We start from the raw sequence: 15,163 nt of genomic DNA, 5'->3' as shown, positions 1-15,163 counted from the left end.
TAATATATGTTTCCTGCACACTAAGGTTTTAAAAGTTAAGCATAAAGAAAGTTCACAGCATAGAATAATTCCCCTTTCAGCAGGGAATTCTCACCTTATTATATGCGTTGTGACTAAACAGGGTGTGGGAATTTTCCTGTTCATCGGTCAGAGAGAAGGAGGACAAATGACTGAAGGGTCCTGGGGTAAGACAGTCGGCATGCGAGAGGGTCTGTGGATGCAGCAGGGACTTAGCAGGAGGATATAGTTTAGTCTGATATAAAGGATGGAGAGAAGCAGGCTTGTGAGGGACTGTCACCTCCTGGGAAGAAGAAATGCACAAAGAGTATGTTAGTGGACAAAAGTCAAACTTACTTAGAGTTAAGTCTAAATATTATAGACGTAATGCTAGAATTTCTTACAAGTGAGAAAGTCTGTTCTCATACTCAGGTCTCCCACAAGACACTTGCTTTTATGATGTTGGTTTTTTGCTGTTGTTTTATTCAATAATTCCTGTCAGTTTCCTACCTCCAGCCTCTTCTACAGAACTAAACAAATGCCTTCAGTGTGTCCTAAAGGGTACCAGGGTTGTTCTTTTTGACAGTATTGAAAGGAGAAATATTTAAGGAAGAAGAGAGCTCATCCCAAAAGGGAGAGATGAGATTAGACATTCTCCATTGAGAGGTAGGTAACAGCGGAAAATTAACTTAAGGGTGCTTCTGATTGGAACCAGAAGAAATCAGACAAGAAAGAGGAAGGCACTGCACAGGATATCAGCATCTAATCAGGAGCAAAAACACTGGTTTAGTTCATAGTACGGTAAATTGCTGAGTTGGGCTGAGTATGAACAAGGGATCAGGGAGAGGTGAGTCTAGAATGAATGAATGAGGTCTTTAATTCCAGGCAATGTGTTGCTATGGAAAGTGCAGATAGAGCAAACAGATGAGTTCAACTGTAGAGAGGAGAGGTGGTGAGGTCTTAATTTGAGTGAGTCTTTACCCTGGAAAGGGGATTAATGCCAATGACTTTGAGGAAGTTACAGGACAAGGTTAGGGATTATGTGAAAGGAACAAGGAAACCACCAGAGTGCAAAAGTCTTGAGCCTACAAATTAAAGTTGCAAAAAGGGTCTATCAACATAAATCTCTATGAAAGAGAAGGGCTACTTTTTTGGCAGATACATAAATACCTTTTGCATTTCAAGCTGAATTCACTTTGCCAAAACCATATATTTTAAGCCATTGATTGATTTTCTAAAATTTATGTTGAATGTGGTTACTTTATCAGTAGATGTTCCCCCTTTTTTTAAAAGCAACAGGTTCAAAACTTACTTTGCAAACTTAAAAAAACTCTCAAAAAATTTCAACAGGTTAGAAAATTATAATTTTAAGGTATTTAAGTTTGTAGAATTGAGAGGTTTAAACCCTCTGTACCTTGAAACAGAGACATGTGTTTTATTTGTATTAGTTTCTTGTTGCGCTCCAAGTGTTTATTTTACATATGAAGATAATACAAATAATTTCACACATATATATGACAAGTATATACTATTATAAAAATGATAGCACTTATATCCATTATCTTCATTTTATTTGTTTGGATTTTATTTTATACTTAATAACAGCTTTGGGCTATTTCTGTGTCAGAACATGAAAGCTTTGGATTTCCCACTGAGATACATTACTAAGTCATCTCATTGATTATAATTATCATTCAGTTGATTCTCTTGGAAGTTCCTATACAAGATTCTCTTGTATCACACCTAAAATATTGAATCACCTAACATAATGATAAATTTAACTCCTCTTTGCCATTTCATATACTTTTTATTCCTTTCTTTTGTCTAATTCCATTGGTTAACACCTCTAACATTAAATAATAGTCATGTTAGTGTGCAGTATTAAAGGAATACTTGTAGTTTTGTCAGTGGAAGATGGCTTTTAGATGGAAGTATGTTCTAATTTTATTTCTCAATCAACTATTTCATTATTTTATCAAAAATTAGTTACACTTCTTAATCAGTGCAAAAGTGGTTAATATGAAAATTGAATAGCAAGTACAAGCCTCTCTGTGTAATGAAAAGGCAGCATTGTTGAGATTTGATGGTGCCTAGGGAAAGATGAACTAAACAAAGTCTCTGGTTTATTTATATTCTGGCTTCAGCTGTTCTTGGAGAGTTTGAGAGTTCATTCTGAGGATGTCTGCATGATACATGGAAAGCAGAGAGTTTCCTGTATGGGGGAAATCTGATGGCATCAAGGTGAACCAATTAGGAGTAAAACATGTGGTGACTTGTACGGTTGTTTCATGCTGCTAAGCTTGTTGTGGCCAACCTCCATCTCTCAAAAGTCAGTTAAACCTGAACATGGCTATAGGTAGGGTCAGGAAGTATCAGATACTCCAGGCAGGAAGGAGAACAGAATTTTATCCACACTTGGAAAAGCCAAAGAGAGTTAAGAGTCTTGACCAGGCTCGTTGGAGCGTCATCTGGTTGACAATACAGAACAAAGGTGGAAGGATTCTCTATAGTGGCAGCCTCAACATAGACATCACTCGAGGTACCTGTTCCAATCTGTGCTAGTTGTCTTCTAAGCTTTGTATAAATTCTCATCCTGTGATTCTCTTTACCAATATACTAGAAATTTTCTTTGCCTATCTCTTGTGTTCGATCTCCTCTTTTAAGGGTACCATATCTTTCTTTTTCTTGGTTTCTCTCATATGTACTGTGCCCTAAAGGAGCTTCCTGGGGAAAAAAATGGATTAGAAGCAAACTTTTTCACATTTTACAGGTTAAAATTTTTCTTCTGCTCTTACTTTTAAGTTTTTGGATGTAGAATTTTAAGCAAAATGATGTCCTTCGGAATTTTGAAAGTATTGTTACACTAGAATAGTGTTACTATACTGTTACTGATTTACTTGTTTTTTAAAAAATGTTGATATTTATGATTTCTACATCTTTTCTGTTTTTTAGTTATCTCTTGTCAATTCTTTTTAGTTCCTTTGTGTTGCTTTTCTTAGGTTGGGAAAATGTTATGATTCTTAAAATTTCTGCATTGAATGTTTAATTGATTTATTTTTATTTTTCTATTTACTTATTAAACATACTTCCAGCTATAAATATTCTTCCAAGAATGATTTTAACCGTAACCAAAAAGTTCTAATAGATAATAATTACCTTGTATTTTCAAGGTAGAAATTTATTTTTAATTTCTTCTTTAATCAAAGATTTTATAAAAAGCAAATTTTTCAATATACTGCTGTCAGGGAATTTTTGTGGTTTCTAAATTTGTATTAATTTTTTGTGTTTTCTACATTTGTTTTAATTTATGATTTTTTTACTAAAGACATTTGTGTGCATTATTTTTGTCTTGGCAATTAATAAATGTTTATTTTTGACCTAAAATATAGCCATATTTTGTGGCTATACAAATATTTTGTATAAAACTTGTGGAGGACTCCACAAATTTTTTTATTTTTCCATATATTCTATCATAAATTGAAAAATGACAAAGTATTTTATCACTAATATATTTTACTTTATTCTCATCTTATCTCTTGTTATTGCCTTATGAGTGTCGATGTTAAAATACTCTATTACATTTTCCCTGTAAAGTTTACCCTTCAGCATATAAGTGGGTCTTACTTGTCTTACCTAAGAAATTTTTGGCCTGACTTCAACCTGCCCATTGTGAAGATTATAACCTCTCCTTCCCTTCTGTTTGTAGTACCTAGAATACTTTGTCATCTTCAACTGTTCCCAATTTCTTTGTTTAACAGTCTCAACCTAAAGATCAACTTTGTTATGCAGTCTGGGAGATGTTTTGTTTCCTTATTTTTTCCTTTATCTCCATAGTAACTAAATCTTTCCTGTATCAGATGTTTTTGTAAGAGGTTCACATGCAGAAGGTACCACTACTGGGATTGTTTTTGTGCTCCAAAGATACAGGGTTTGGTTTGTTAGTTAATTTAGCCTTTATTTTTCCTCAAATAATCAAAACTCAGCTATACTTTACCTAGAAACCTGTCTGTCCAGGCTGCCTCAGAGAAAGAGAAAGAAAGCCTCCTGTAAATAAGACTGCTGTGTGATTGGATGTACATCCTCATCTCCTCTGCTTCTTGGAGCAAAATCAGGTCAGGGAATCCCTGTTGCCAACATACACACCCATGCAAAGACAAAGGATTTGGGGGTGTGCGTATTAACGTGTATCCTACACATTCAGGAAGAGTGTTCTCTGACTCTGCCCTCTGCAGTCAATGTATCTTCTATTCAAGAAGACTTTGCAGGAGGTTTTTAAAAATCAATTCATTGGGTCTGTTTTATGAAGATTATTTTAGTTAAAAATAGTTAAAATGATAAATCATATGTCCAACTGGCATATGAACTGCAATAGGTTGCAGCACCCTTAAGGAATAGACAATTGAGGACTCTTGTCTATTACACCAAGTTACAGAGCCCTGAGACTTTCCCTGAAATTCTCACTTAGAATACATGTAAGTTCGACTGTTTAGCATTCAGAACCACCAAGAAGACCAATGTAAACCCATATAATACAACAAAGTTTAAATTCTTTCTTACGCTTTTAGGTCAGGAGCTGGCCAACATTTTCCATAAAGGAACAGTTAGCATATATTGTAGGCTTTTCACACCATATGTTCTGTCACAGTTGCTCCTACTATAGTAGCATGAAAGCAACCTTAGACAATACATAAAGAATAGGTGTGGCTATGTGCCAAAAAACAATATATATTTATAGGAACAGGAGGTGCATCAGGCCAAAGTTTGTGACCCTGTTGTAGGTTTAAAAATAAAACTAACAAAATCTTTATCAGACCTGCACCCCACCTCCACCCCAATGAATTATCTCAAGGCTGGTATGTTTTACTTTGGAGATCACTCTTCTAAATTATTCCTGAAAAATGAACAACTTTCTACACTGCTTTAGTATTCAATAAATGAATCTTTTAATGTTCTAGTTTTGAGGGAAGGACAAGGATCATAAAATTGTTTTGTACATGTTTCTACCAGTGAGAGACGTAACAGTTATTTCTGACATATTTCTGACAAAGTGCTTTAAATTCTTTCACTTAAGAATTATCTCCTAAATATAAAAATACTTAGAGAATAAATTTCTCAAAATAAAATGAGCTTTACTTAGGAGCTTGATTTTTATTTTGATTGATTTATAGTGTCATTCTGGCACAATTTCAAGAACATAAGAACACATGAAGCAAATATCTTTGCTCATTAGAAAAATTAGCAGACAAATATGCAGTGGATAAATGAATTTAGCTCTGTTGATTAAGGAATTATGGGCACTGCAGCATTAAATATTGACAGAGACATCAGAAAATTAATGTCACAGCCATATTCAATGCATTCATCACTCTAGCAAAAGTCCATTTACTCCTCAGTCCTCAAGTCACACTGTTTATCTTCAAACACTGTTTTCATTGCCACACCAACAAAGGACATTTTAAAGTACTATGGGCTCTTTTTACTAAAGTCTGTACACCTGAGGCTCTTTTGTTGCATCCTGGTATTTTAAAGTTACCTCCTTCCCTGTGGTTTGGAAATGAAGGGTAAAAATGCACTTTCTTTGTGCTCTCACTGTCCCTGTGCCTCCTCCGGAACTCAGAGCACCACTGCATGAGATGACTGGAGTGTTTAACTCCATCCTCTCTCTCTTCTCACCTCTTTGGTAAAACACTTATTTTTAAATAAAGCACTTCTTTTCAGCTTTTCTTCCCAGCCTACAGTATCTAACTATTGAAAATCTGAAGTACAGAATTTCTGCTATAGTTGTAACTTAAAAGAACATCCTGTTCATAAAGTCAAGAACAGTTTCAATGCACTTCTTACAGAGTGAGTGACTCCTTCTGTCAAAGACATACCAACATTTTACAGATGCCATCACAGAAACCCCAAATTACCAAGAGATTCTAATAATCTACATTTCGTTAAGATCAAGCCAAGATAAATTAGGTGTCCCAATTTTGAACATATGGCATAACTTCTTGCTCATCAGCCCTAATTTTGAAGAATCCATATGCATTTTAAAAACAGACATACTTCAAGCAACACAATCTATTTTGAATCCTAATTTTAACCAAAAAATGTGAATCTGTGAGGCATGAAAAAAGATAGCATATGCTTAGCCATTTCAAATCCCCTATACAAAAAAGTTTTTAAATGATTAAAATATAATTTTGGAGCTAAGCTTGGATTATTTAGTGCTTAAAATTTGTGGTTGTCTTACAGCAAGTTTCACAGAGCAGATGACATAAATAAATGCAAAGATATTTAAAAGAGACACACTCAAGGGAAAATAAACAAAATATTTTATCATCAATCACAATGGGCCCTAGAGGGTTAAAATGCCGTTTTATGTTTTTCTGTATATATAGTTTAATTCCTTCTTGTCCTGCATTGCTGCCCTAGATGTGTTTGGTGGAGAGGAGTAATTTATATTGAAGAAGTCAGAAAGTAACACACAAAATAGGCATCTGTGATTCTTCATAATGGTGAGGAGGAAAGAGAACGTATTTGGTGACCTTTAGGAAGAAGTCAACCTCTTGCTTCCAAAATTACAGTGACTCCAAAGGAAATTGTAACAATTAATATTTAAAATAAGCATTCTATTTAAAGTGTCTGGGGTCTTTTCACTATTCATTTAGTGACTATTTAGAAGTACTGACTGTTTCATTTACCCACAAATCGGTATTAATATGGGTACCATTAAAATGAGATTAGTAGCCCCATTTTTCTAGGATAAAATTAAGTGTGGTGTTGATCTTCCCCAGATCATGATGCATTCTATCATCGTGTTTCTCTTCTTTGCAGGAAAGCCAAAAGCTCAAGTAACCAGCAGCTGGGAGAGGGTACCTTCATAGATTAGAGAACCAGGGGACCAGGACATGAAGTACACAGATTGAGTGTGAGGGGGACAGTTTCCAGTGAAGAATTACTGAGGTCTGCAGGAAAAGATTAAGAGCAGCAGAAAAGAAACAGAAACCAAGGTTCAGAATATTTAGAACCTACTAGAATCTAAGCTCCATGGAGTGGGTGGGGCAGAGACTATCTGCCCTATTTCCTGTGGAGTCATCCATAGCTATCTCAGAGCCTGGCACACACATTAAACGTTAAATGCTAAGAATAGAGGGAATAGTCTCCCTATTTAGGGTATTTGCAGCAAAAATAGTTGCCATATTTGCCAATGCAAAAAAAAAAGACAAAGAGTAATTTAAGTAGCAAATATCACAGCCCTTAAAAAAGCCTGTTAAATATGTGTATCTTATATAAACAGACACACATTTAATTTTGTGTTTTTTTAAAGATTTTATTTATTTATTTCTAGAGAGGGGAAGGGATGGAGAAAGAGAGGGAGAGAAATATCAATTTTTGGGTTGTCTCTCATACACTCCCTACTGGGGACCTGGCCCAAGATCCAGGCAGGTGCCCTGGCTGGGAATTGAACTGGCGACCTTTTGATTCACAGGCCAACACTCAACCACTGAGCCACACCAGCCAGGGCAAACACATATTTAATTTTGAAAAGAAATTCTTTCTCCTCCCCCAGTTTTAGTTCAAGAAAAATTATTCAAAGGGAAATAGTGGTAATATATCAATGATTCCTCAATATTCTACAAAGAGGAAATAAATAGGAAGTGATTTTTAAAGAAAGAAAAAAGTCAAAATAAAAGAAGATTCACTACCTAAAACTGTGCAATCCATAAAGAAAAAAATATCATAGCAAACTTTACAGGGATGGGTACTATTTATCGTGATGTTGACTTAAATAGTAGATTAAGACTTTCCATCTCTCCAAATTTATATCTTAAGTAATTGTTGCAATTTTTTTCTTCTTCTATTTTTTGGGGGATCACCTAAGGATGTAAAATATCATGAAGGTTTCAATAATATTTAAATATATAAACACAGAATTTCAGTGTAAGAAGTCACCATCAAAAGTACTTTGATGTGAAAAGATACAACATCCTCATTTTGCAGATGTATAATAAGGTCCTGTATCAGGAATGACTTAATCAAACGCTACACATGTTAAGAGCTCTTATATAGACTGCCTAGCTTTTAAAAATTTCTATTCTAGTTGACTGCCCTGACACCCAACAACTGCGGAAAATACAAGAAGAAGGGAGAAAATCTAGAAAGATGGAGAAGCCACAGTTTTGCTGAAATATTCAGAGGCAATGAAAATACAGGGTCCAGCACAAATAACACCCCTTTTTATTACATTAAAATCTTTTTATTTCAAAATAGTAGGCATGGAATTCTGCAACATAGCATATCACACTCAAGCACACTATATGACATTGTAGACGAAATGTTCAAATTGCTGTCCATCTCATGTGAGACATTTAGTAGCCTACCAACCACACTAAACTGTTGTTACTGCTGCCAGACCCAGTATATATCCCTTATCAAACAGGGCTATCATTTTGAGTAGAGGCTACATGGAATGTGGGAAGTTCTTTAAATGGAGGCTTACTTATCTCCTCTGTGTAAATCAAATAGGGAAAAGTTTTTAGTTTAAACACAAAAAGAAGGCATTTAATCAATGCTAATTGAATAAAATGCTGCTGGCAGGGACAGTATTTAGCTTCATTAGTCATAGTATTCCTGGAGCTGAAAGGCAGCCAGGAGATGGTCCATTCCAGGAGTTTCTCTGTTGACATTCTGGGCAGCATAATTTTTGGGGGGGTGCTGTGGGGAGAAAACTATCCTGTGCATTGTAGGATATGAGCAGCCTTCCTGGCCTCTTACCTACTAGATACCTGTAGCACCAACCTTCTTAGTCATGACGACCACAATGTCTTGGGCAAAGTCAGCCTGGGTGAGAACCACTGGTCTAGTCCAATCCCCTGACTCCATCAGTAAAGTTCAGGTTGTGTGAATACACTGAGTAGAACCCACATTGCAGAGCTCTTTATGTAAAACCAAGCCGCCCTAGTTTCCCTTTGGTTCAATTACACAACAAAAGGAAATAAGGTCATTAGATCCTGCCCGAATACAGGCTCTAAAATGGGAAGGTGAAACTAACCTGACCCTACAATAATACCCTGTAAAGGGTCAGTCCTTTGACCAAAGCAATTCATGACAGTCTAACACTTCTTGGAACCACTTGGGCAGAGATTGAGAAAAACACATCTATTTTTTCTGAACTTACCCAATGGAGCAAATATCATATATACTTGTTTTCATGTGAGCAGGTGTATTTATTTGCTAAGCCTCTGAACTCTGCTACACAGAGATAACTGACAATCCAGTTCCTGGTTAGTTGTTTATTTTCTTACCAAATGTAGTTTTCTATTTTCAAGGGAAAGTAAGATTTTAAAAATGTTAAGGATCTAAAGATCCATAAGACAAATTGACATTTGGATGGCTGCCCTACAATAGATTAAATTTCACTTAGGAGGTTGCACTTGGAGATTAGAACATTGCTTTGAAAAGTTCTAAAACCCTACAACTCTCCTGTCCATAAGGAATCACTGATTTTGAATTTACAAATCAACTACAGAGCTTCCATTGTGTGTAGCCTTTGAAATAAAGAAAAATACATTCTTTAATTTGTTTTCTTTTTTTCATATGATATTTATTTTAAATGACCTCCTTCACCAGCCTGGTTTCAGTTTTCTACAGGCTAAACTTCTAAAGGTTTCTTTGGGTTTTTTGTTGTCGTTGTTTTTTAAGGAAATTCGAAAACAGCTTATTTACCACTTTTAGTTCTCTGCCTCATTGTGTCCTGTCAGTCTTTTGGTTATTCTTCTTATTTGGATTCATTTTCTCTGCCTGAATATCCAACTTCAGGCTATTTTATCTTGGATCACAGAGAGATAAAGAAGGTTCCTAATTCTCTTCATAGAACTCATCTTCAAACGTATGTACCTAGATGTGACCTTTCCATCTGTCATCATTCAAAGTCTATTTTGCTCACACTGTAAAATATGTAACAACCTCTCCCATAATCAGAGATTACAATATGTGTTCCAAACACATCAACCTTAGCACATATATTCAAGTAATGCATCCAGTTTTTACTATGTCCTCCTCGGCACTCTACCTTGATTCTACTCGTGAGTCAAAGAAAGTGTTCAGTAGAGCAAATTAAATGACAAGCCCTTCATTCTGACTGTATTGCCTATGGACACTTATTAATAACTGTCCTTCAAATCATTGTAAGGCACTTGTGGAACTGAAACTGTGTAGTGCAGGAGGGGAAAAATCTGTAGACAGTGTCCTGGGAGAAGGGCACTAGTTTTACCCAAATGGTCTTACACACCATAACACAAAAGCATGCCAAACACATGTGATTGTTACCATCTACAGTTCTATTCCCAAACTGACCCTGACTCAAGGTTCAAGGGTGAAGTTTTGGAATAGAGACTCCTGTGAAGCCAAACATAAGAATGCATATTTTTTCTTGCAAACAAATAAAATTAACCTTCTAATATCTAAATAACATTTACTTTAGGTATCACTCAAAATTCTTTTTGCACAGCTACCTTCTCTCTATTGACATTTTAATGGTTGTTTATTATTTTTCTGATGAAACCAACATTAAGGTTTTAATTCTATGCTGTTAAGGCCTTATTTTAAAACTGGAGTATACTTCCCATAATAGGTTCTTAATATGGCAATGGCCATCTCTCTTAAAGACATAGGGTGACATCATGGGTTAAGAAAATGTAAAAGAATGCAGACACAAAAACCTTTCAGATTGTCAGTGTTTCCCAGTAGATTGGGAAATACATAGGGTATACATAGTCAGACACTACAAAGTCACCAAATATTTGTTAAGCAACCAATGTTTCAGAGCTTAACCAATTATTAGATTCAGTTGCTTAATTATTAGAATTATTATGTAATTGTATATATTATGATAGAAATAGTAAATAGGTCTTTAAGATTCTTTAACCTACATAAAGCAAGGGAAGAGGGACAAAAAAGTAGTATCCTTTAGCAATGTAGAAACAACAGAAAATTACAGTCCTTCAGTTACAATTATCCAATCTTGGTACATACACAAGGTCAAAGCAAAGGTAAAGCCTTAAAAAAGGGAAATATGAAAGCACAAGTTTCAAGAAGTGATCCTATCTAATTATATCCTAGAGGAAAAAGCAAATATTGTCTCCATAAGACAATTTAAAATATATATATACATATATATATAACTAGAAAAATATTTTATTGTATTGATGATAGAATATCTAGTACATATAGTACTTAAGTTGTTTATGGTAGGTTGTCTATTACCCATTACATCTGGAGGAAGGAAGGGAGGAAGGAACAATAGGAGGGAGCGAGGGAGGGAGAAGGACAAAAGAACAACCCACATGGATTTTATTACTTGAGTAAACAAAACCAACTTGGTAAAAGCTGGAGAAGCCAGATCTCTGATCTTAACTCTTTTAAAAGAAATGATACACAACAAGCAATTTCAGTTCTCTCCCCCTTAAAGCAATTGAGCAGACCACTTAATCATCTCTAGACCTAAACAAATTAAACATTTTAATCTGAAAAATATTTCTTAATAAAAGAAATATTTCATTACAAAAGATAATGAGCCTTCTTGATTGACAAACAAATGTTGAAAAACTAGCAATTTGTGGCAAAGCCAGAAGTCATTCAGGATTAAGGCAATATTGTCAGTTTCACCTTATGAAAGAGGTATCTGCCCTAACATTAACATGTGGGTGACATGAAGAAGTGAAAGTGAAGATCATGGTAGAAATATAACTTGACCAATCATTAGATAGATATCTGAAAGTCTCCCACATAATCATCAAAGTTCAATGTCAACCAGAGAGAGTTTGGTAAATAAGAGAAGCAAGTTGTATGGCCAAGAAAAATCAGGAAAGAAAGAAATAATAAAAGAAATACAACAAAGAAAATTCCCTATATTTATCTTTTATGTTCTCTGTGAAGTGCTGTGGAGAAAATTTGCTAAATAGTCATTTTCACACATCAACATATTATTTTCCCTATTGAGAAGCAAGTTCAAAGAATAATGAAATTTAAGAGGCATATGTACTAGGAATCATTATTTCCCATTAAAAAAACAGTTCTAGGAAAATGACATAAAATGACAATATTCCTCCTTTAATTTTGTCCTAAACTGTTTTTTATACATTATTCTAGGGCTTTAAGAAGAAAATGACATATCTAATGTCATGAGTTAAATTAATAATTTATAAAGAATTAGAGAATATTTTATATAACTGATGGTAGCAACTTCTTTTTATATTAAACTGAGTGTATTCACTGAAGAAATCAACCTTTATGTAACCAGATACATTAAATGACCAGAAGTTAACCAATACATTTGCAAACTCACAAGTAGTCAGACAAACTAAAAACCACTGGGGCCTTTAGCATCTTCATTTATATCAATGAATTGATTGCATTATCAATAGAGCTATGCTTCAAAGCACTTCATACTTTTAAATCCATATGGGGGGAGTGAGGATATTTCATAAAAACTCAACAGAACCACAAAATGATACAGTAATGGATTTAAAGGTAATTTCAGAAAAGCGGAAATTTCATTATGAAGAGGTTTTGTTTAAAAAAATCAGTCTAACTCAAAATGAGGCTTCTGGCCTATGCCATTTTGATGTGAAAGTTGTTAATTAGTGAGTCTCAATTATTTGATTGTGCATGTGGTTTCAAACTTTCCTTTTAGTACTCACAGGCTAACTCCGGACAAATTTTCAGTTCATTATCAGTTCAAAAGGCTGCCCCAGTGTACCTTCTTAAGCAACAGTAAATACATTTCTGTCTTGTCTCATCATCTTTAGTGTCTGATGTTTTGCAACAGAGAGTTTTGAAATCATGTTTTATGGCAGTGAAGCTACTGGGGGAAATTTATTGATTTAATAGTCTCATCCAACAACTCCTGTCATGTGGAACTGTCCCAGTACAAGGCAGATTAGTGAATGTGAGCTGCTTCAATTTGGCCCAACATTCTGGCTAAAGAATTTTCCATTACATGGGTGGGTGATAGCAACTGAGTTTGGAACCATTCAATTTACGCTGGGGTAGCAGACAAGGACACAACAGCGACTAGAACTGAATTTGAGTACGCTCTCTTCTATTAAAGTGTTCATGAAGTAGCAATACTGAGATTATAAATTGTTATAACTCAATTTATTTTTTAAGTAGATCTAAATATCTACACTTGTGAGCTATCTTTGTTATATGCCTCCATTGCAGATTCTGCCTCCATATGCAATGAGATGGTAATTGAAGTTCGATATAAAGAGGCAAACTGAGAGTACATGCAGTTTCCTGGTATGCAGTGACCCCAAGGGTCCATCGTAATTTCTCCTTGCATGAATGGTCAACAAAAAAGGGCAGGGAATGTTTGGCATTCACGTTTAAGTAGTATGCTGAAGTGTTTTCAATTCCAACAGTCTGCAGACTCCTATTACTTCCTATGCTCCACACAGAAATTGGGATACACACAGAATAAATTGGTTGAAAGAAAACATAAATAAGATTATATCTGCAGCACCTTAATATTTGCAAAAGAGCTGAAATGTTCAACAAAGTTCCTGGAAACACATAGCTTTATGTTGCATATAAACAGAGCTTTAAACTTGCTGTATAGTCAGGAAAAGCAAAGGAAAAATGGTAAGTCCTTTTAATAACAAGGATTTCCTACACTTGAAAATGAAATTTATCATTTAGAGGACATCAAATTTTGATCAAGTAGATTAACTTGATATTCTACACAGAATTTTGTTTAAAGTAAAATGTACAAAATTTAAATTATAATACAAAAGTAAAATTATTATATTACAGCATTAGATCATATCTTGAAGAATGTAGGCTACATGGGTCATAAGTAAAGTTTATTTTAACTATTGACACATTTGTCATATAAGAATAAATTACTCTTATAAAGTTTTTATAATGACCCTATACTATCTAAAATGTCACACTGGACCTCTAAAATGTTAGTGTCATGCAAGCAATAGATTTATAATGTGTTTTGTTGATAATAGAAATATGCCTTTCTAATAGGAATTCCCATTTCTGTTATGTGTGGAATTAGATAAGAACAACCCTATGTATCAATAAGATTTCTGTATTTAATTTAAATTGAGAACTCTATTGTATGCCACTAAATGCAACTAATTTCTTCTATCATTTTCAATGTTATCAGTGCTTTCTAAAAATGTTAATTTATTAAAATAATGTCAGCCTTCACAAAGTATATATAAATAAACAGAAAGTATTTTCATTTTATTAATAAAATTTTTTCCACTTTATAAGTTAAAAACTATAACTAATCATGAGAAAGTATTTCTACTGAACTTTTTCAGGGGTACCTATGACCTTCAGACACAGTCAGAGTTACCCTTAGATTTTAAATAATCCAAATTTTGGAATTTGAAGGACCTTTAAAAGTACCTGATCTAAATGCCTCATTTTATATAGTAAGAAACTGAAACTAGAGAGAAGAAACAACTTGTTGAGTGTTATAAGCTAATATGTGGAAGATAAGATACTCCTTACATTTCATATGTATAGATAGATGTCATTTATAGTTTCAAAAATATTGTTAGCTATATTTTCAAACTTAAACTTAAAAAGAGCTTATATTCCTTTATGACACTATTTTATTACAGATTATCAAGTGTGGTGATCTTACGTGCTCTAGCTGTATGTAGAAAGACTTTTGGATGGCTTACGTTGTTTACTCATGTAATGTTTAAGATGTAAAATATATAACCCATGCCTACTTGTTGCATTTTAATAAGATGAACAAATACATAAAGTTTGTGTTTGAAATAATCTTTGAAGTATTATATTATATAATGTATACTTTATATTTTTCCCAAATATCTAACAAAGCACCATTGACAACCTTGCATTACACCTCCTCCAACATATAGGATATACTGTTGGAAGATAGTATACCCATTTCACACATAAACCAAATGAACAACGAAGCCTTAAATAACACGAGGCCCTATCTTCTAACTAGTACTGCTCAATGTAGGGGATCACATCGTCCCTCACATATTAATATGAATTGAAACAGTAAATCTTTTGTCAACTGTACTAATAAACCAAGTCTAAAATATTACATCTCTTCAAACAGAAACAGGATTTTAGAAATAAGAATTGAACACCTATATGATACATCCAACCAGTGACT

General features: G+C 34.2%; 1 protein-coding gene across 10 annotated transcripts in view; it reads right to left on the bottom strand.

The window, feature by feature from the left end:
• LOC114494998 (muscular LMNA interacting protein) overlaps nucleotides 1–15,163 on the bottom strand; it is a 235,055-nt gene that overhangs the window by 39,880 nt on the left and 180,012 nt on the right. For 7 of the 10 annotated variants that reach the window (XM_036024247.1, XM_036024249.1, XM_036024246.1 and 4 more), the window contains one exon: nucleotides 95–301. The exons of the other annotated variants lie outside the window; for them this stretch is intronic. In XM_036024247.1, coding sequence (XP_035880140.1) covers nucleotides 95–301 — 207 coding nt within the window. The remainder of the gene's footprint in view (nucleotides 1–94; nucleotides 302–15,163) is intronic. 10 annotated transcript variants of the gene reach the window in all.

This window comes from Phyllostomus discolor, chromosome 4 (assembly GCF_004126475.2).
Source record: "Phyllostomus discolor isolate MPI-MPIP mPhyDis1 chromosome 4, mPhyDis1.pri.v3, whole genome shotgun sequence".
NCBI classification, from domain to species: domain Eukaryota; kingdom Metazoa; phylum Chordata; class Mammalia; order Chiroptera; family Phyllostomidae; genus Phyllostomus; species Phyllostomus discolor.
Note: the sequence above shows the minus strand (reverse complement) of the source record. Positions and strands in the feature narration are given on the sequence as shown.